We start from the raw sequence: 22,377 nt of genomic DNA on the forward strand, positions 1-22,377 counted from the left end.
CCGCCTCGTAGTTTAGGCTGTTTTTTTAATGCAAACGTGGACGCGTGGACTCTCGCCGGCCTTCGTGGCCGGCTTTAATGTTTAATTAATGATGTTTCTCTTTTTTAATATGCATGCGTTTATTATTATTTTTGCACCGTCAAAAATAGGTTCAGGCCAGCGTTGGGCGCACGCGCCGACCCAAATGCGGAAGCGGACATCCGTGTCCGTCTGGCCGATCCAAACGGACAAAAAGCGGATGAAATCGCCGTCCGTTTGGGTCGGTCCGTTGGAGTTGTTCTTACCCCGCTTTATAAATAAAGCAACCCACCACAGCCACAAGGTACAACATAAGTCCACAAACACACACACGCACACAGGTAGCACAACACAAAGTACAATAAGGTTCTGCTAAGGGTCCGGCTCAACAAGCCCTAAAAGAAGAAAAACAACAAGGGCATCATCGCAGAGGAGGAGCTAATGCGGCTCAGGTGGTGGAGGAGGGAGCGGCGACACCAAGTGATCTAGCTTATCGAATCGTAGAAACGGCTAGTTTTTTTCCTTTGATAAAGGACATTTCATTTAATTGATTTATCAAGGTGATACAATCGCATCTAAAAAATGGCCGGACTCTGCATAACATGATGTACATAGCCAACAAGTCCAAACGACCAAAAAATAAACATAGTTTTGCAGTAAAAATAAATCAATCCAGTCTAGGGTGGGGGCAGATCCTATACGGAGATCACACCGCCATCCATGGAGGGAGAAAACCTTCCTGGCTGTACGCTCCAGCCATGTAGACACCATCATAAAAAGGTCTTTGTCCTCGGAAACGGCTAGTAAATCGTTCTACAAGTTAATCATGCTAAAGGTTGAAATAATCATTCTAGAAGAGTTTTTTGTAAGATCCAGTTGATGGTTGGCATATACTGATCATAAGCAGGGAGCAGGCTGGAAACAACAAAGTTCTAGAAGAGTTGAAATATGCATTACAACCAAAGCAACCACACTTGCTAATATAAGTTACATATCTGGTGAAAAAAAGCTAAGTTATTCATGCAGAAAGAGAAACCAACCTAAAATTTTATTTCAAAGTGCTAATTTGGCCCCTGGTAGTTCATGACAGACAAAAGTTCCAGAACATGTGGATCATGTGCGGAAGACATAAGGAAGGAGCCTCTCACAGCAGTACAAGTGGAAGTAGAAGGCCACCACGAACCCTAGGACAAACCCGACAGCCGCTCCGATACTAGACTCTTCATTGATCCTGCGTAGCTTGATTGGTACCAGCATCCATCTTCGACTCCTGGGGCATTCGTCCAATGGTGCACCACAAAGGTCCCGGTTACCGGCAAAATTTAAAGGCGAGAAGTCCTGTGCAAAAGTGGGGATATGCCCTGATAGCAAATTGTCTGCAACATTGAACGAGGTTAACCGACCGAGCATGCTGAAGTGCTCTGGAATTTGACCTCCGAGTTGGTTATGTTGAAGGTTGACCATGTTCAGGTATGCCAAATTTGCCATACTCTCTGGGATTTCACTTGAAAAGTTATTGTATGAGAGATTCAGAGATGTCACATACGGTATCTGATGTGCAATACTAGAGGGAATGGATCCTGAAAAGTTGTTAGACGACAGGTCCAAGCCACTCATGCTTGTACAATTTTGAAGACCTTGGGGAAATGGGCCTTCAAGTCCTAGGTTGCTGAGTTGCAGAGAGAGAACCCTGTTTTCGTCGGGGTGCCAGCATACCACACCAGTAAAGCGGCATATGTAACCATCGGTGTTATTTCTGAAGTTCCAAGAGGATTTGAGTACGCCGGAGGGATCAATCACTGATTTTTGCACAGACTTCAGGCACTGGACATCATGTTCAGTACTAAAACATAATGCTGAGCTGTTCAAGAGGAGAAACAAAAGGAGGAACTTGGTATCCTCAGCCATGGCTCTGCCGGGCCAAAAGCCGCAACTTGTCAATTCCAGCGCCAACGCCACCTGACCAGAACATGTGTAAGAAGAACACTACAAACTCGGATTCAAATAAACAAGGCCAGGACATGGAGACACTACAAAGCAGCCTTCAGAAAGGCAAATAAGAAGACATGTTTACTTGCTTTGTTGATTTCATGTACAAATAGTTCTTGGACAAGATGATGTGTTTCGGAAAACTCACCAGTTGATGCAGCCAAAGCAGAGGCCACCGGCTGCAAAGATTGAATGGGAGCAACGCTTTTAAAACGGAGAATCGCTCTAATAGAGCATATAGTAATTTTCCTGTTAGTTTCTGGAGTCTTGTAGACGCCAGCACATTGTACCAAGGCAACGGAAATGCAGTCGCGGCCGGCCGGCCGGCAGGCAGGTCAAGGTCAGCAGGTTTACGTACCAATGAAATTAGTGCTGTATTGTCTTAGAAAAGTCAGGTTTAGGGAGTTAACTATGTTAGGAGTTCGATCATATGGTGTAAGGTAATTTTTAAAAAACATTATAGAAAAAAAGAAAATGAGGGGGATCAATTTTTTTAGAAACACGGAGTATAACATAACGCATACACACGGAGCACACACTCATGCAGCGCCTACCGAAGACCAGAATCATGGAGCTTCATTGACGAAAAGTCACCACATGCGTCTTGTTGTCGACGGGAACATCGACTCCCGCTAAAACAATATTCCATCTTAATGAGACATACTCCCTCCGTTCCCAAATATTTGTCTTTCTAAACATTTCAAATTGACTACAATATACGGATGTATGTAGACATATTTTACAGTGTAGATTCACTCATTTTGCTTCGTATGTAGTCATTTGTTGAAATCTCTAGAAAGACAAATATTTGGGAACGGAGGAAGTACAAGTTTTCAAATCTATGATATTATTCCTGGTGGGCTCGGGATAACCTCCTAATCATCCAACCGCATGCTGATTTCCAAAAGCTAAGATATTCTAGAAGAGCATAGAAGATAACTGGAATCCCTACGAAATGAATTTATTACAAGATAAAGAAAAGGAAAGCATAGAAATATTTTGGAGGAAGACATGGAATTTGAGAAAACTCACAAAAGATTGAGGAACAATCATGTAAATTCAGGAATATGGTGATTTGCATGAATGATCATGATTTTTTATGATTTTTTTATTTATTATCCTTTTATGAGAATGCTTCTGAATTTCGTAAGTTCTAGTAGACATCCTAATCAAATTCTGAGATGTTATTGTAACTTTTCTAAAACATTTCTGACGTTTTCTTCATATTTTTCTGTTTTCTCTGACTTCGCCCTGATTTTTTTACAATTGTTTTTCTTCACATGATCTGTTCATTTTTAAATGATTAACGTGTCATGCGTTCACGAGTGCAGAACCACTACCACATCATCAGCCATACCACTCTTTGTAAGTTCTGGAGTAAATCTGCTATCACAAGTTATGGTTCAAACTTATTTGTTTCATAAACTGGGGACTAAAACAAAGCTTAATCAATAGTGGAGGGACCAAATTTATAAAAAGAACTGTACCTTACCATTTCCCATTGATACCGGGCTTAGTAAAGCATGAACAAGATCACGTAAATCCTCATCAGTTCCCTCAAGCCCAGGCACAAAAGTTTTCTTGTTTGAATCCAGGAGACATTTTCAATACACACCAGAATGTACACAAGCTCATCCTTTTGGACACGCATATGAGTTGTTTTCCGACACTGTTGCCACCCAATGATGAACAACAACAAAGGCAGCCGGTGCATTCTCCTGCTAGTTCATTCTGCACATCCTTTTTTTTGGCGAGACATTCTGCACATCCTTGGCATCCTTGGCTGACAATGGATCATGGCCATCAGCCCATCACGAACCCCATCCATGCATCAGGCTCTCCACAATAACAGAAAACGAAACTGAAAGAAGGGAGCTTCCACAGAAACCAATCGGCTCTGTTGATGGCACACGGCAGAGAGACCAACCCGGCGTCAAGAGCCTCCTGTCTCTGTAGAATTTTCACCGGAACACGCGAAGGTGTCCTCTTCGTGAGCGAAGCCTTTCAGGAGTCAGGAGGAACTGGATCCGTACTCTCTGCCATTACAAAGACGATCGGTATGCATGGAAATGGAGAGAAAAGCACTGCAGAAGTGCAGAGTTTCAAAGGCTACCCGGAGCTGCCTTGTATCCGTTCCTTCAGAAATGTGGACAGGGTACATGAATAATCACGGCCAGTTGATGCCTCGCATATTTCTAGAAGAGTTGAAATGTGCATTAACAAGCACCGGCAGTTGCTAGTTGCCAGGCATACATATCATGTGAATTAAGATAATCGTTACTGCAGGGAACAAAGATAAAAAAGATTTACTGCAGGAAGTGCTCATTTGGCCTCCGGAGGCTATGCCAGACAAAGTTGCAGAACAACAAGTGAATCATATGCGGACGACGTAGGCTCGGAGCCTCTCGGAGCAGATGAACAAGTGCGGGAAGTAGAAGGCCACCACAAACCCCACGACGAATCCGACGGCCGCTCCTATGCTCGACTGGTCGTTGAGCCTGTGCAGCTTGATTTTTACCGGTCTCCATCTCCTCCTCGAGGGGGGACAATCATCCAACGGTGAACCACAAAGCCCTTGGTTACCAGCAAAGTTCGAAGCCGAATAGTTTTGTAGCAAAGAAGGAATAGGTCCTGATAACAAGTTGTCCGCGACATTGAATGCGGTTAACCGAGTAAGCAAAGTGAATTGCGGTGGAATTTGACCGCTGAGCTGGTTATGCTGAAGGATGAGGATATTCAGATATGTCATATTTGAGATATTCTGTGGGATCGAACCCGAAAAGCTATTGTACAAAAGGTCCAGAGATGTCAGATACGGCACCTCCCTTGCAATTTCGCTAGGGATTGGTCCCGAAAAATTGTTGTTTGACAGGTCCAGGCCGATCATGCTTGAACAATTTTGTAGACCCTGAGGGAACGTGCTTTCAAGTCCTAGGTTGCCGAGTCGGAGAGAGAGAACCCTATTCTCGTCGGGGTGCCAGCATTCCACACCAGTAAAACGGCATATGTAACCGTCGGTGGGATTGGGATTTTCAAAGTTCCAGGTGGATTTCAGCACGCCGTTGGGATCAATCACTGATTGCTGTACAGACTTCAGGCACTGGATATCAGCTTCAGAACCAAAACACAACGATGAGCTGCTCAAGAGTAAAACCAAGAGGAGGAAGTTGGTATCATCAGCCATCGCAAGCATGGAGTAAAACAAACAGCAGCTCTGCTTGGCCATGCAGCTTGTAAATTCCGACGTCACCTGATCAAAGCTTGTGTAAGAACACTTGAACACGCTACTTGAAAAAATAAAGAAATAATTTGCTCTCCAAGACCAAGAGCGCAAATAAAGAAGTCGGAAAACACTTGTTTTGTTAATTTCATGTGACATTTCCTAGGCAATATAAGATGCTTCAGAAAACTCACCAGTTGATCCAGGCAAATCAGAAGCCACATCTGCAGTAGATGAACGGGTGCAGCCTTTTAAAACAGAGAATGCCTCCACTTGAGTATGGACTTTTCTTCAGTCAAACCCTGAAGTATAAAGGGAAGGAAGACAAACCGTGTGCCTACTGCCAATAGTCCCCATCCTGAGTGAATAGTCTCCGAAGACTCACCGGTCACCAGTCACTCACTGTCGAGAGAAAATTAGGTGTATAACTTGTGGAACTGATGCCATCAAATCATCTATTTATGAGGAGGTATGTGACAGGCAGGTAAAACTTTGCCAATAGTAAAGGTAGTGCTTCTCCCATCCCTAACTAGTAGGTATCTGGATTAAATTAGGATAAAACAATACCTTGGTACTTATAAATTACTTTTCCACATTGGGCAAAAATGCTGGGACTTATATGATGCTACTCCATGATGGACCACCGATGATGCAAGATAACCCGATTGTATCTTCTAGAAAAGATTGTAAAGCACCCGATCAGTCTCAGTGCGAATCATGATCGCTCTAGCCTTATCCAACTGCTCTGATAGGCAGTGCGCTGCCCTCATGACATGAGTATGGAAAGAAGGCACGCGGCAGAAAGACCAACCCAGCATCGTCGAGTCTCCAGTCTCGGTAGAATTGTCCGCGAGGAATGTGTGGAGGGAGTTTACATCAACGCCTGGCAGAATAGAATTTTGAGGCCTCCTGCCAGAACTCTGACCTCACGGTCTCATGAGGTGAATTTGTAGTTTCTGTTACTCCAAAATAATTGACCTCCTTCTCCTTTGTAGCTGAACATGCGGAGCATGGCTGTTTGTGTGTGCTCTCTCTGGTTCCATTAATAATAATGGGGCCGAGGGGCTAAAAAAAACCTTTTATCTTAAAAAAAATTGTTGGATTTTCAGAAAACATGAATGGATATCATTCCTATAACACTACCTACATTGTGATGCAGAAATACGGCCATGTGTCTCCTGTGCATACAGCGCAAACTGGTACAGTTTAGAAAGTATAGTATTAATTATTCAAGTTGGGGCCAATTTATTCTGTTACATGCCACATGGTCATATTTCAGTATCAAATTTTAAAAGTGTGCATGCCATAGCAGAACATATAGCATGCATGTTTAAAAAAAATATTCACTGGACAAAAAAATCAAACATAGAGTATGAACATACCATGGTGGAGAAGATCTGGACACTTTCAGAAGATGTCCTCAAGGTCGAGGGAGGACAACACTGCAGAACTGAGATGTCTGCTCTCTTACTAGGCAGAAAACATAAGGGGCATTATTCTGATTCAGCCGCCCCTATGAAATATCAAGCTTGCTGCTAATATATATTTTCTAAGTTCAGCTGATCAAATTTGATATGTTATGCTGCTGTGATGGGAGTTTATTTCTCTCAAGAAAATGATTAGGGAGAGTGAACACGAATATAACTCTTTGTCTTTTTTTGAAACCTCAAATACACTACAAAAAACATTACAAGTATATAACCTGTAATTCCGTGCATCGCTCTTTTCCTTAAGAGAATACCTTGCACCATTTGCATTAAAAGTGAAGAAAAAACACTACACTCGCTAGGGTACCAGGTATACATGTTGGTGAACTGCTACTGCAGGGGTGAGAACTAAAGTTGCTGTTGGAAGTGCTTGTTTGGCCTCTGGAAGTTGATGGCAGACAAAGTTCCAGAACAACTGGGTCATATTATCCGGACAAGGAGCCTCTCAGATAAGATGAAGCAGTGAGGGAAGTAGAAGGCCACCACGAACCCCACGACGACTGCTCCGATGCTGGACTGATCATTGATGCTGGTCAGCCTGATCCGTCTCAGTCTCCATCTCCTCCTAGGACACTAGTGCAGTGGTGTACCACAAAGTTCCTGGTTTCCAGCAAAGTATGAAGCATCAAACTTCTGCAGTGAAGCAGGAATCCGTCCACTTAATTGGTTGTGCTGAAGGTTGAGGCCATTCAGATTTATCAGATTTGCTATACTATCTGGGATTTCACCTGAAAATTTATTGAAGGAAAGATCCAGAGATGACACATACGACAGCCTCCATGAGATGTCAGCAGGGATCGGTCCTGAAAGTTTGTTACTTGACAGGTCCAGTATGTTCAAGCTTGTGCAATGTTGAAGACCTTGAGGAAATGGGCCTTCAAGCCCTAGGTTGCTGAGACGCAAAGCATAAACCTTGTTCTCGTCTGGGTGCCAGCATTCCACGCCAGTGAATCGGCATATGTAACCACCGGTGGTATTGGTGACGAAATCCCATGAGGACATGAGTATGCCTTTGGAATCAATCACTGATTCTTGCACAGACAACAGGCACTGGATATCAAGTTGAAAACCAAAACAAAACGATGAGCTCCCAAAGAGCAGAAACAAAAGGAGGAATTTGGTATGATAAGCCATCGCAAATGTGGAATGAAACAAACAGCTGCTCTGCCAAAAGTTGCAGCTTGTCAATTCGAACGTCACCTGATATAAAATTTGTGTAAGAAATACTTGAACACTCTATTTGAAAAAAAAAGCTCAGAAATGAAGAGACCACAAAACAGACTCCAGAGATGCAAATAAGTCATGTGCACTTGCCTTGTTGATTTCATGCAAATACACAAGATGAGGTGCTTCAGAAAACTGAGCACTTGATCAAGCCAAAGTAGAAGCCAGCCACCACCTGCTTAGTTGAACAGGCACAGTCTTAAAAGTGACAATTCCTTCACTAGAGCAAAGACTTTTCTTCTGATAATTAATTCCTCGGCTCTACTGAATGGGAGAGTAGCAAGCACACGGAAGAAAGACTGACCAGCTCACCATCCCAGTCTAACCAAGTAATAAGCATTCTGATAAACTGAACAACACTTAAAATAGGGGTAGAACTTTCTGGATTGATGTATCACATCATCGATTTATGAGGCTAGAAAACTAAGACATATGAGACAGACAGCTAGACAGCTACTTTGTCAAGAGTAAAGACTATGCTTCTCATGGTCCTAGTAGGCACTTGGATTGAGGATCAAACCATGGCTTACTAATCATAATTAAAGATCACAAAAACATATCCCTATGTCTGTTTTCAAAGCACAAAGAGTTCTTGACAAGATTCACTGGCATTACTACGAGGAAACTGTTATGATACTGAACCTCATGCCTTATCAAGCATCTTATCCCATCGTAAAGTTGGTTTATTCGCACTTAATATTGGGCAAAGCATGGACAAGATCAGATAAATGCACATCAACACGAGCAGTTCACAATCTTTATTATTATTTGAATCATGAGATATTCATAATATTCATCAGAATGTAGATGTGCTTCACTCTTGTGACACACACACGACTTGTTTGCCCACATTTTTACCACTGAATAGACCAACAAAGGCAGCTGGCGCATTCTCTAGCCCGATGCTCATGTCTTCTACATATTCAATCTTTCCATCCTTGTAATGCTTGGTTATGTAATCGACGAACTGTGAGAATAACTTGATGTAATCACTCTGGATGAAGCCCTTCATACTGATCCGTTTCGGCACCAGACAGAAGAGGTTGTGGATCCCTGAAGGATCAGTCATGCCGTGCTGGGAGACCATCCCACATACTGCTATGCGACCATGCATCCGCATGTTAAGGAGTACAGCATCTAGCATTGGTCCGCCTACATTCTCGAAGTAGATGTCAATACCTTCAGGAAAGTACCTATGTATGGAAAGATTGCAAAACAAAGATAACATCATTTTGGTGCTATTTTCCTTGTTTACTGAGTTCAATAGAGTTACTGATTACACAAAAATGGTAAGCAGATGATGACAAAAAATATCTGCCAAATGAACAATATGTTTGATTTGCGGGCCCATCTCATCCAAGAATTCATCCGACCGTCATTAGATCAACCATGACTTTTGGTAGGGTTGTTATATCTCTTACTTTGTACTCCTCTCCATGTTAATAAGAGATGACGTGTTAGGCTTGGACTTAGGACCAGATGGTTTATTCGTGTGGAGAATCTCTCTCCTTACTCAGGATTTCTTTATCTTCAAGGCAAGGCATATTCATATGTCGGAGAAGGGGGAAGTGTCTCCATTTACGCTCATAGAACCCGGACATCTGGTTCCTAAACCAAACACACAATAATCCTAATATGGTAAAGTGTGTCTCATAATTCAGCTAGGTTCATCAATAGTTCATTCTGTTAACATGGCTTTCAGATGTTCATTATAACCTAGCTTGATCATTCTATGGTTTATGCAAGTTACTGCTATCTCGTTCTTAGGCGTTTTGTTGTATCTTATAGAAGGAGAAGGTCTGACCTTTTTAGGGCTGCAGTCAAGTCAGGCTCCTCTTTGTAATTAAAAGCTTCATCGAATCCAAACTTATCTTTTAGGAGTTCAACCTGAAACATTGTTGTAGACCCTGAATTATACAGCTAAACAGATAACAATGTATATACTACAAGCGTGATGAGTACTTTCTGATTTGTTCCGGCACTTCCGACAACATAGCAGCCATGTAGCTTTGCAAGTTGACCAACAATCTGACCAACTGCTCCTGATGCAGCAGAAACAAAGACAAACTCTCCTTTCTTCGGTGAGCAGATCTCATAGAATCCAACATAAGCTGTAAAACCAGGCATGCCTGCGGGGAAGACCAGAGTATTAGTGAACATGTCCGAACAAAGAATAGTTAACAAACAGCAATATCAGAATCAGTAGCTACTTGGTTACAACATTGCAATTCCATTAAAACAGCCCCGTGAATAGACCCACTCAAACACACCATTGCCAATTCATTAACAACGAGAGAGCCGTCCATTAAAAATGCCCTCAACCACACACCTTTATTCATTTTGTGCCTACTCTGACCTCCATTTTCTTCTCGATTACACATTACATATTCGTGCAACCAGGGGAAGACTTTCCAACAGAAATGAAGTGCAGTAAGTGTTGCCCTTCCTCACTCATGATATATACTGTCGATGCTTCAGGGTTCAACTGAATAGCCAAAATAGCAGCAAGAAACTAACCGAGAAGCCCCAGGTGATAGGACAGTGGTATGTCGCTTTGCTGAATCTTATTCAGCTGTTCGGGCTTGTCGATCAGGCTGTATTCCTCCCAGCCAGTCATTCCCGAAACAATGTCACCGGCAACGAACCCCGGATGAGTGGAATCCACCACTCTCGCCACGCCCAGCCCTTCTATAACCTTGACAGATAAAACTTTGCCTGATCAGTAACCAGCAACAACAAGAGAGAGCAGTCAGAAGGGGGAAAAGACTGACAGATCCGGGCTTGAACGGGGGGATGTATGAGCCGTGGAAGTCCCGCATCCGGCCGCGCATGTAGGGGTCGCAGGAGAGGTAGAGGTTCTTCACCAGAACGGCCGGGCCGGCGGCGCCCTCGGGGACGCGCAGCGGCACGGCGCCGCCGTCGACGAGCGCCATGTCGTCCTCCCTCGGCGCGCGGCTGATGTAATCCCGCAGCACCACCTTCCTGTTCCTCGCCGACCCCGCCGGCGGGCTCGCTTGCTCCATTGCCGCTGTCCGGGGAGTAGAGAGCGTCTTTGGCGGATGGAGTGGAACTCGCCGAGGTGAGGTAAGCTGCCGGTGAACAGTGGGGGGAAGAGAGTCGCCGAGGTTTAGGTAGGTGGGGGTGCCGCGGGTGGTAGCTGAATCCGACGGTCGGGAGGGGGGAGACCGGTTGGGTCAACTTTGCCGAATCATTTTCAGCCGTTAGTCTCGTCAATGGTGACTACGTTTTGTTAAAAAAAATGCATATGCAATTCAAAAAAAATTGTATATGTGCTAAAAACAACTAAAAATGTAAAAACAAAAGTAGGAGTGTTCTCAATTTATATATAGTTTTAAAAGGGTAAACATATGAAATAGTATACACCAAAATGATGTATAAAGGTGATTTTTTATTGCACTTAACATAATGTCATTTTCTAATAAAAAATTGAACCATAAGCTATGCATGTGTGCTCCAATTATCCGACGTATATATCGCAATGATAACATAAAAAAGAATTCAAAAATATAACTTATAAGTGGTATGCATGGCTTCCTAATGTGGCGTGATTGGTGGTAAAATTAATGCAAAAAGTAACTTAAGCATAGTTGATTCGCATGGGAGAATATCATACGGAAACCAATATTCGGTGGAAACCGATGAAAACCACAAAAAAAAGATATTTTGAAATTTCAAAAAAAAAATCAAAAAAATTACGGGATGTTAAGAGGGTGATGTTTTATTGCCATACAAAATTTCAAGTTGAAACACATTACGAGATGTGAGGTATGAAAAAGACAAAATCAGCGTTAAATAGTGTCGAATAGTAATGTCACTATTCAAGGCTGAATTTGTCTTTTTCATAGCTTACATCTCATAATGTTTTCAACTTGAAATTTTGTGTAGCAATAAAACATCACATTTTTAACATCCCATGTTTTTTAGATTTTTAAAAACTTTAAAATATGGTTTTCATGAAGTTTTCATTGAATATTGGTTTTCGTATGATGGAGAATATCAGCATAGCTGCGTGCTAAGGAAAATTAGATAGTGGGTTGCATGCAAAAAAATTAACTTATTGGTTTCCGTATGGCTGCATGATTAGAAGAAAAAACTGGCAATGGATTGTACCTATTTAGGAATAGAGGACTACAAAAATCCAACACTGTTCGAGATCAAATCAATAGACTTCCATTCACATCTCTGTATTTGTTTATTTGCACTTTGTTCCTCGAGTGTCTGCGTTTTACTAGTATGTTTTTGTGGAAATTTCATTGGCAATTTTATATAAACATTGATGCTTAAAATTTAAATTATGGTTCTCTTCATGCACCTTTCTCATCATTGCTCGTGTTGCAGTTGTGTTATTTGATTAGAGCATCTCCAACAGCCGCCGAACGCGCCGCGCGCTAAAAACTACTTTGCCGCGCGCCCATCGCCTGGTTTGGCGCGGTGGGCAGCGCTGGCTCCAGCAGGCGCGCTAAAATGCAGCGCGCGCGACTCTCGCACAAACAACATATGCATTTCAAAACAGAAGCAAAAAGATCAAACACAAACAAAATAAATCAAAAAAATAGTTCAATTTCGTTATTACAACTCAAACAAACAGTTTATCGTTCAATACAACAAATAGTTTAACAATACAATATCGAACGCACAAATCATGATGCTTTTTGTCGTCCATTCCATGCCCACCACTCCTCAATGAGATCCTTCTGAAGATCATCATGCGCTGCGGGACGTCGAATGGCATGATAGGAGGCAACAAAACGGGTCACTCTTTCAGCCCTCCGTCACACTCGCACGGGATGTCCCAAGAGCTCATATTGAGAGTAGTCTACATCTTGGCCACGCTCATTCTCGATAATCATGTTATGTATGATCACACAAGCGTGCATGATGTACCAAAGCATTTTTTGATCCCAAAATCTAGCCGGTCCTCTCACAATAGCAAATTGGGCTTGCAAAATCCCAAAAGCTCTCTCCACATCTTTTCTAGCCGCCGCCTGAGCATTGTGGAAATCAAGATTTTTCTTACCTTCCGGCTTTTTCAACGGCTTCACAAAGGTTTGCCACTTTGGATAGATGTCATCCGCTAAATAATAGTCATAGTTGTATGTACGGTCATTTGCTACAAACTGCACCAGTGGCAAATCACCATTTGCAATCTTATTCATCAGTGGTGATCGGTTGACAACATTGATGTCATTCAAAGATCCTGGCATTCCAAAGAATGCATGCCAAATTCAAGTCTTTTGATCGGCCACCGCTTCAAGGATTATAGTGGAACCCTTTTTTTGACCGTGGAATTGCACATGCCATGTCTTTGGACAATTTTTCCAACTCCAATGCATGCAATCTATTGAGCCAAGCATACCAGGAAAGTCGTGAGCTTTGTTCATCTCCAATAGCCTTGCGACGTCTTCAGCATTGGGAGATCTCAAATACTCCTGGCCAACACTTGCACAATTCCGACTGCGAAGCGCTTGACACACATGATGGCTTGGCTCTCACCCAAAGCCAAGTGATCATCAACTAACTCAGCCGGGATACCGTATGCCAACATACGCAAAGCGGCTGTCACCTTCTGAAAGGTGCTATGCCCGAGCTCTCCGGCGGCATTCCTCCTCTATTGAAAAAATCGGTCATGGCTCGCTAGTTTCTCTGTAATGCGTCTGAACAACTCGGTGCTCATCCTAAACCGGCGACGAAAATACAACTTGGATGATTGTACACAACAGGTGTGGAAAGTGCGATAGAGCTCGAAAATGGATGCCCCTATTTCAATTTAATAAGTGCTTGTGCAACGGCTTGAAAGTTACAGACTGAGTCAAGTGACCTGTTTTTGTCACATGATCCAGAATTGCACGAGAACCTACAAGTCCTGTTATCGTTCTTAATTCGATAGCCACGGGACAACCGTTTTCTCGTCTCTCAGCCTTTCTTATACCTGCACTGACCTCAACGGTATCCAACCTGCTAAAAATATCTATACCCATTAGCTCATCACGCCAACAGTTCTCTTGGGTTGACTGGTATGTGGGATTCTCCGTAAAATAATGCCTGATCAATCTGTTGTGGACATCGATCCTATCCCTCTAAATTTTCTGCCGACCCATAACCGAACCACCGTGCTTCGGCTTTTTATTGATGTGCATAGCTAGGATCATTGCAAGATCCTCCTCCTCTTCCATATCGAATTCTTCTTCGGAAGAATCATACGACGAACTCATCTACAATGTTCAATACTATGCTATAAAAACTACAATCAACATGCACCAAATTCATGAAGTTTGAGCAATACATACCTTGCAGGCGTTTTGTCGAACACCTTGCGGGCGCCGAGCGGCAGCGAGCGCCCGGGCGCTGTTCGTCGAAGGACGGACGCGCGCGAGGGGCGGCGATGACTAGAGGGGGCGGAGGAAGCCGCCGCGGTGCGGGGATAGGCCGGGGAAGCGCCGAAACAGTCGCCGGGTGGCGCGGGCGGCGGCGGCGCCGCGGCTGGAGGGGGGTGAGTTGCGAGCGAGCGCGTGAGAGTCCAGCGCGCGGGAGCGGGCGTAGCAAATAAGCGGCGCGCGATGGAGTTTCGGCCCGCGCACCGAACTAGATATGCCGTGCGCGCGGTTTTTGCGCGCCCGCTGGAGCCACTATACCGATTGTGCACGCGCTAAAAGGGCAATTTTGTGGCGCGGCGCTTGTTTGGCGCGGCTGTTGGAGATGCTCTTATAGTGTTGTAAGTTTCCATATTTAAAACCCCTATATTCAAATGTACTTAGTTGAAAGAATTTTTTATTTAAAGAACTCACAAACCACAACATTTGAACATTGTTTTCTTTTGTGACAAGGACTTGTATCTATTATAAAGTTTCACCAGAAATATGAAGCATCCCCAACATAATTAAAAAAATACATCAAAGTCCCCGAACCATCACACGACCACTATTGCTGCCAGAACGAGCCACCGACACGCCGCTGTCGCCGCTCCCATACTGGAGCCGACTAACCTTATCGATGACAGCCGGTAAGTCATCATGCACGTGCCCCTAAAGGAAAATGCTCTGGAGTTGTAGTCGTCGTTGTTGAACCCTTGAATCAATCTAAAGAAGCTGACACGAAATCTCGCCATTGCGTATGCACGATGAGAAGCCCTAACATCACTGCCCCGAGGAGCTGGTGAGGATCTACGCCGGAGCTCCGTCTAATATGTCTCGATGGACGAACTTGAGGAGAATTGGAGCCCGAAAGACTGACTCGAAGAAGAAATGTTGTCATCCGTCCGCTATCTACTAGTCGAAGCTGAGCATTATGATTCTCCTCCCTACCACCGAAGAGGTAGACGTAGTGTTGTTCTTCTTTATGTGTGTATCGCTTTCGTACTTCTTTCTTCATGTGAAGTTTTTTATTTAATTCTTTGCATATGTCTCTCCTATATGCTTTTGCTGATAGGAGATTAGACACCATAGAAGGGGTACGTACTTTAGCATGATGTGTTCTTAGAGATTTTCTAGAGAAATAAATATTGGTAGCACACACTTTAAAGTTGGATACGGGCAAGATCATCACCTGCCAATGCTGGATTGGGTTTAGGTTTTTATTAGGCGATATTAGGTCTCTATGATGCAATATTTTTGTCAGTGTATATCCATAAATAATGATAAACATTATTTGGCACACTTTCTCAACATAGCATGTTATTTGCGATCTTGCATATGTTGTTTTGTTTTAATGTATATTAGATATTTGACATGATGTATTGCTTCAAACTCCTATTGTTGTTACCATGACACTGCTTTACTTCCTTGGTATTATATTTTGCTTTGGATTATGTAATTTTCTAAAGTAGAGACCCAAATCATCATAACTTAATTTCGACTCCTCTTGTCACACATGTCGTGTGGTATTATATGTTGCTTACACAAATAACATTTGCATACACATATTTACTACTTGCGCATGTCTTGTGTGTAGTATTGATATATGCATACACTCTTTTAGTATTCTTAGTTTACCACGTACTACGATTGCCATCTTATGGATGATGCCACACATCTCTACGTTACTCGTGCGAGTGTATCCGATCAGTTTGATTAGATATTTTGCAAAGAAAATGCTTTTATTGATTAAATTAGAAGTGTTAGTAGTGATCTCTCTCCCTCTTTACTCTCTCTCCCTCTCCCTCTCTCTCTCTCATACACACACACCCTCTCTATTCCCTTCGCCACTTGAATTCGGGATGGATCTTGATAGAAGCCTCGTCGATGACGAGCCAAAGACGGATAATATCCCAAGGGGATAATACAATAATCTAGCATGATGCTTGTGATGGGTCAACAGTCAATAGAACGTCGACACCCTCATAGGTACTTCTCACATATTGTACAAACCTGGTACGAATTTAGCTGGAGAATTGGCGGGGGTTAGGTGAGATGTCTTAAGAAACATAAATCTTACTTAGACTATGAAGTACGCATGCCAGTCATTGTTTAAAATGATGGAATTGAAGGCTTGTTTTGTTCCTTATGTAGAAGGAAAGAGGGAAATGGGAAAATGATTAAGGTCTGTGAGGACTGGTAGATTGTCAACTAACCTCTTGTTGTAGCATTTGCAATGTTATAGACCGTTACATTCTCTCAAAACATCAACAATCTATACTATGATGACCAAGGTTTGGGTTTGCCATGTTTAAGTTTTAGAAGAAATATCAGGGGATAATGTATAGAAATGTGGGTAGCAATGGAAAGGTTACTTGATGGTGTTGTGTTTCCAATGATGATGATACAGTGGTATGGACCCCATGAACTACGGGTAAACACTTTGTAAAATATTTTAGCTTGCAACTAAATTCCATTTGGTATGTATCCTAAAACTTGGCTACAAAAGTCCAAGTTACATCCTAAATTAAGATTTCTGTTGGTTTGTGCTTCATACAAGCATTTTGACTAGATATATTTTACTCGGAGGACATGTTAGTGAAGGAAATATGCCCTAGAGGCAATAATAAAGTTATTATTTATTTCCTTATATCATGATAAATGTTTATTATCCATGCTAGAATTGTATTAACCGGAAACATAATACTTGTGTGAATACATAGACAAACAAAGTGTCACTAGTATGCCTCTACTTGACTAGCTCGTTAATCGAAGATGGTTATGTTTCCTAACCATAAACAAAAGAGTTGTTATTTGATTAACGGGATCACATCATTAGGAGAATGATGTGATTGACATGACCCATTCCATTAGCTTAGCACCCGATCGTTTAGTATGTTGCTATTGCTTTCTTCATGACTTATACATGTTCCTATGACTATGAGATTATGCAACTCCCGTTTGCCGGAGGAACACTTTGTGTGCTACCAAACGTCACAACGTAACTGGGTGATTATAAAGGAGCTCTACAGGTGTCTCCAAAGGTACATGTTGGGTTGGCGTATTTTGAGATTAGGATTTGTCACTCCGATTGTCGGAGAGGTATCTCTGGGCCCTCTCGGTAATGCACATCACATAAGCCTTGCAAGCATTGCAACTAATGAGTTAGTTGTGAGATGATGTATTACGGAACGAGTAAAGAGACTTGCCGGTAACGAGATTGAACTAGGTATGGGATACCGACGATCGAATCTCGGGCAAGTAACATAACGATGACAAAGGGAACAACGTATGTTGTTATGCGGTCTGACCGATAAAGATCTTCGTAGAATATGTAGGAGCCAATATGAGCATCCAGGTTCCGCTATTGGTTATTGACCGGAGACGTGTCTCGGTCATGTCTACATTATTCTCGAACCCGTAGGGTCCGCACGCTTAAGGTTTCGATGACAGTTATATTATGAGTTTATGAGTTTTGATGTACCGAAGGAGTTCGGAGTCCCAGATGAGATCGGGGACATGACGAGGAGTCTTGAAATGGTCGAGACGTAAAGATCGATATATTGGACGACTATATTCAGACATCGGAAAGGTTCCGAGTGATTCGGGTATTTTTCGGAGTACCGGGTAGTTACGGGAGAAGCAATGGGCCTTGATGGGCTTTAGTGGGAAGAGAAGAAAGGGCCAAGGGGCTGCTGCGCCCCCCCCCCTCCCCTCTGGTCCGAATTGGACTGGGAAAAGGGGGCCGGCCACCTTTCCTTCTCCTCTACTTCCTTCTCCCTTCCTCCCCTCTTGGTGGACTCCTACTAGGACTTGGAGTCCTAGTAGGACTCCACATCTTGGCCGCACCAATTGCCTTGGCCGGCCTCCTCCTCCTCCATCCTTTATATACTGAGGCAAGGGGCACCCCATGGACACAAGTTGATCCATGTGATCATATTCTTAGCCGTGTGCGGTGCCCCTTCCACCATAGTCCTCGATAATATTGTAGCGGTGCTTAGGCGAAGCCCTGCGACGGTAGTGCATCAAGATCGTCACCACGCCGTCGTGCTGACGGAACTCTTCCCCGACACTTTGCTGGATCGGAGTCCGGGGATCGTCATCGAGCTGAACGTGTGCTAGAACTCGGAGGTGCCGTAGTTTCGGTGCTTGATCGGTCGGGCCGTGGAGACGTACAACTACATCAACCAGACGCTTCCGTTGTTGATCTACAAGGGTACGTAGATCACACTCTCCCCTCTCGTTGCTATGCATCACCATGATCTTGTGTGTGCATAGGAAAATTTTAAAATTACTACGTTCCCCAACAGTTAGGGGTAAGAAACACCTTTTTGTGAGGCTGGCCAATTCTTCTTTTCCCCATGTCTTGTTGCACATTTGTGCAAAGTGTTCTTCAATGTGAAATGAATTTCCAATGTGTACATTCCATTTTTATCACATTTATGTGATAACTGACTTCCCTTTGGATCAAAGGAAGATGGTGCCCGTGGGTTTATAAGCCACTATTCGGGCAATCTAAAAAGCAAGAAACAATGCTTGCTTTGGCGGAAATTTCCCAAATGACCTACTGATATTGCCCATCAAACTTGCTACATGATGGACATTTGGTCGAATTTGCAGAAATAAAGCAGACGAAAGGTTCCCCAACAATGATACAGAAGATTAGGGGAGGTAGCTACAACAATGGTATTCCTAATTCATCCTCTGATGTAGAGAGGACACATTTTCCTTTTACAGATCTTTTGGGCCTGTTGCAAATACTTGCCTCCGTCGATGAAATCGGGAAGGGATTGTTTTCCTAGCAAAAATAAATTAGATTTCAAATGATTCGGAACTTCTGAGCTCCACATATAAAAATCCCACAAATTGAAACGTTTCTAAAAAACATCATGCACCAAATTACAGTATAAATATAATCGTAAATTATCACACCACGTCACTATCCACTATACTACGATTACATTCCGCGCCAGTTATGTTACACGTGTGTGGCATCTCGTCGTCATGAGTGTAGCCGTCGTCAATGTTGTCAGAGGCAGCTTGGCGGCAGGACGAGACCCACCGACCTCCCCTGAACGTTCCGGCAGGAGGACTTGGCGACCCGCCTGTCGTACATCAGCTTCACGTCCTGCATGCTGATCCCGCTGCACGGGTGGCTCCTGCTGCAGTTGAAGGTCACGGCCACCGGCGTCGTCGACCACCCCCGTATGTCCACGTACTTCACCTCGCTGATCTTGATGCTCGAGCTCTGTAAACAAGAATCACCAAATCAATATTTACTAGCACTAACAACAGCCCAATTAATTAACATATGGAGAAAACGTGAATACGAAGTATAATAATATATAAACGTTTTTGCTGCCATGGCAGCGTTTTCTCGAATCAGGTTCAGCAGCTCGGATCTTGAGCAGTTTTCATCGTTTTTTGTCAAATTTCCGCCGTCCATGTCACATTCAAAATTATTACCATTTCATACAGATTTTAAAAAGGCTATTGTTGTATACATGCATGAATATGGGGCATGTGGAGTACTCCTACTTGTTTGGAACATTACCCGGTCGCTGCACCCAACTTTTTGGGGACAGTAATTCTGGTCGATGATGATGGGGTTGTGGACGCCGGTCATAGTGGCGTCCTCGAAGGTGACGCCCCTCACGAAACCCTGCTTGGAGCTCCCCCAGGTTTTGATCCTCAGCCCGTTTGAGGTGCCGGTGAACCACGTCGTCTTCACCGTCACGTTCTGCACGTCCTCCATGTCCAGCCCTTGCTGATGCCCCAAACTTCCGATGCTAAGTTAACGCAATCAACATGATGTCGTTTGGTTAGCTCAGCTCCTCTAATCTTGCAAACTCCGACCCAAAAATCACAGCGATAAACTTGTTGTGCACCTTATGCCGTGGCCTGGGCCGCAGGCGACGCGCTCGATCCAGAGGTTGGAGTTGCCCGGCCCGACGGAGACGCAGTCGTCGCCGGTGCGGATGTTGGCGTCGTAGACGGAGACGTGGCTGGACATGTGGATGTGTATCCCGTCGGTGTTGGGGCTGTCCTCCGGCGCGTCCACCGTCACCCGGTTCAGCGTCACGCCGTTGCTCTGCAGCACCACCACGTGGAATAGCTCGCTGTTCATCGACCTCAGCCCGTCCACCACCACGTCCCTCGAGTTCGAGATCGTCAGCGACTGCACGCCCACGCACGCAAATGGCATCGTCAAGATCACCTAGAACTCGTCGAGCTCTGCGACAGCGAGACACACACTATATACGTACCGAGGCGCCGGACGGGCAGTGGAGGCGCGGCTGCTGCGGCTGCTGCTGCTTGCAGGCCCAGAGGGGGGCGCCGCGGCCGTCGAGGGTGCCGCCGGAGACGGCGAGGCCCTCCACGGACTCGAACGTGAGCCACCGCCCCGGGGAGGCGCTGTCCCAGCCGTAGCCCGAGGGGGCGAGCAGCGTGCCGGCCACGGCGAACGTGACGGCGCGGGTGGCGCACGGGCCCATGAACGTGGCGCTCCCCACCAGGAACACGCCCGGCGGCACCAGCACCGTGGCCGGGCGCGGCGAGCGGCACGCGTCGGCCCACGCGCGCAGGAACGGCAGCGTCGCGTCCGTCATGCCGTCGGGGCGGGCGCCGTAGCGCACCACGTCGTACACCGCCCCCGCGCCGCCGCCTGGCCCGGCCCAGGCCGGGCCGCCGTTGTTGGGGAGGAACACGAGCGCCGCGTGGAGGTGCGCGAGCAGGCCCAGCATGGTGACCGCGCGACCGAGCTGCTGTCTGCGTCGCGAGCTTGCAGGTGCTTGGTAGGTACGTACGTCGACGGTGTTGCAGGAGGAATGTTATTACTGAGGTGGACACGTGTACTTATAGTGGCCGAATTTGGCCGGTTTTTTTATGGAAAGTGAATCGAGCTGGTGAATCAGTAATTTAATTAGAGCCTTATTTAGTGCTTTAGGACATGGTGATCGAGCAGGGTTGGGTACGGTACTTACCTACCATGGGAGACCAGCTGGTAGTTAGTGATCTTTGACATGAGAGACTATGAAAGTCCCATGTGCGTATGATAACACTTTCTAAAGTGCATGCGTTTGGTGAGTTCTTGGAATCATGCCATTGCGGCCCATGCAAATTTCATGTGTGTGCTAGCTGCTTTTGTTGATCGTTGATGGTTTTAGGAGCAAACACGTTGTTTACTCTTATACTCCCTCCGTTCCAAATTACTCATCACAGAAATGGATGTCTCTAGAACTAAAATGCATCTAGATATATCTATTTCTGCGACGAGTAATTCGAAACAGGGGGAGTATGTTGCAAGAACAATTGTTTACTCTTGTGAGGCCGATTGTGCGTTTATTATGTTTGTGTCCTTTTAATACTTTATTTTAAGTTGGTACTTCATCCGGTCCATATTAATTGACGTACACTTAATACAACTTTGTTAAAAATAAAATTTTTGAACCAGTTCAAGAGGCTTTGGTGACCGAGTTCGAAACTTGAGCTCCCAGTTTGAGGATCATCCCGCGACCTGATCAACAAACTAAAGGCGCAGCGCTTCTAGATCCGCACACATTTGTGCCGTCTAGTTGTTCCTAGTTGGGTTGGCCATTTAGCAACTTCCGTGGCTGCATTTGGGAATCAAGATCAGCATGCAGCTTATGTTTCAGCGTCTCGTTAATTATAGTTTACGTCTGTTATGCTGCAATACGACTTGTAGAAGATCAAACAATCTTTTGACCACCAAAAAGCGGCCATGACCTATGGAAGGTCCTTAACTAACTGCTTGAGTGGAGCGGGACAAATGGACTAGTCATCTACTACCTCTGTTCCTAAATACTCCCTCCGTTCTAAATATAATTCTTTTTAAGATATTCCAACAGAGACTACATACGACTGTATAAGACTTATATTTAGGAACGGAGAGAATAAGTCTTTTTAGAGATTTCAATAAAGACTACATAGGAAGTAAAATGAGTAAACCTACACTCTAAAACACTGCTATACATTCGTATGTAGTCTATATTGAAATCTCTAGAGGTAACAATGTTAACCACCGTTGAAACCGCAGGCACGTAGAAAC

The 22,377-nt window shown here is 44.3% G+C and overlaps 4 protein-coding genes across 4 annotated transcripts; all 4 read right to left on the reverse strand.

The window, feature by feature from the left end:
* Positions 1–1,112: 1,112 nt before the first annotated feature.
* On the reverse strand, positions 1,113–1,971 carry LOC125545546 (probably inactive leucine-rich repeat receptor-like protein kinase At5g48380). Its single transcript, XM_048709536.1, has one exon. The coding sequence runs from the start codon at positions 1,924–1,926 to the stop codon at positions 1,132–1,134; it is 795 nt and encodes a 264-aa protein (XP_048565493.1). The 5' UTR covers positions 1,927–1,971; the 3' UTR covers positions 1,113–1,131.
* A 2,196-nt stretch (positions 1,972–4,167) lies between these two features.
* Positions 4,168–7,584, reverse strand: LOC125545544 (probably inactive leucine-rich repeat receptor-like protein kinase At5g48380). The gene is made up of 4 exons (XM_048709535.1): positions 7,443–7,584; positions 5,795–7,314; positions 5,422–5,629; positions 4,168–5,257 (listed from the first exon to the last, which is right to left on the reverse strand). Exons 3-4 carry the CDS (start codon positions 5,449–5,451, stop codon positions 4,382–4,384), a joined length of 906 nt encoding a protein of 301 aa, XP_048565492.1. The 5' UTR covers positions 5,452–5,629; positions 5,795–7,314; positions 7,443–7,584; the 3' UTR covers positions 4,168–4,381.
* A 1,083-nt stretch (positions 7,585–8,667) lies between these two features.
* Positions 8,668–11,095, reverse strand: LOC125545543 (2-alkenal reductase (NADP(+)-dependent)). Its single transcript, XM_048709534.1, has 5 exons — positions 10,710–11,095; positions 10,456–10,633; positions 9,901–10,067; positions 9,743–9,825; positions 8,668–9,131 (listed from the first exon to the last, which is right to left on the reverse strand). The coding sequence occupies exons 1-5, from the start codon at positions 10,959–10,961 to the stop codon at positions 8,753–8,755; spliced, it is 1,059 nt and encodes a 352-aa protein (XP_048565491.1). The 5' UTR covers positions 10,962–11,095; the 3' UTR covers positions 8,668–8,752.
* An 8,065-nt stretch (positions 11,096–19,160) lies between these two features.
* Positions 19,161–21,064, reverse strand: LOC125545542 (polygalacturonase-like). Its single transcript, XM_048709533.1, has 4 exons — positions 20,576–21,064; positions 20,198–20,487; positions 19,864–20,098; positions 19,161–19,557 (listed from the first exon to the last, which is right to left on the reverse strand). Exons 1-4 carry the CDS (start codon positions 21,050–21,052, stop codon positions 19,339–19,341), a joined length of 1,221 nt encoding a protein of 406 aa, XP_048565490.1. The 5' UTR covers positions 21,053–21,064; the 3' UTR covers positions 19,161–19,338.
* Positions 21,065–22,377: the final 1,313 nt, after the last annotated feature.

The sequence above is a fragment of the Triticum urartu genome, chromosome 3, assembly GCF_003073215.2.
Source record: "Triticum urartu cultivar G1812 chromosome 3, Tu2.1, whole genome shotgun sequence".
NCBI lineage: Eukaryota > Viridiplantae > Streptophyta > Magnoliopsida > Poales > Poaceae > Triticum > Triticum urartu.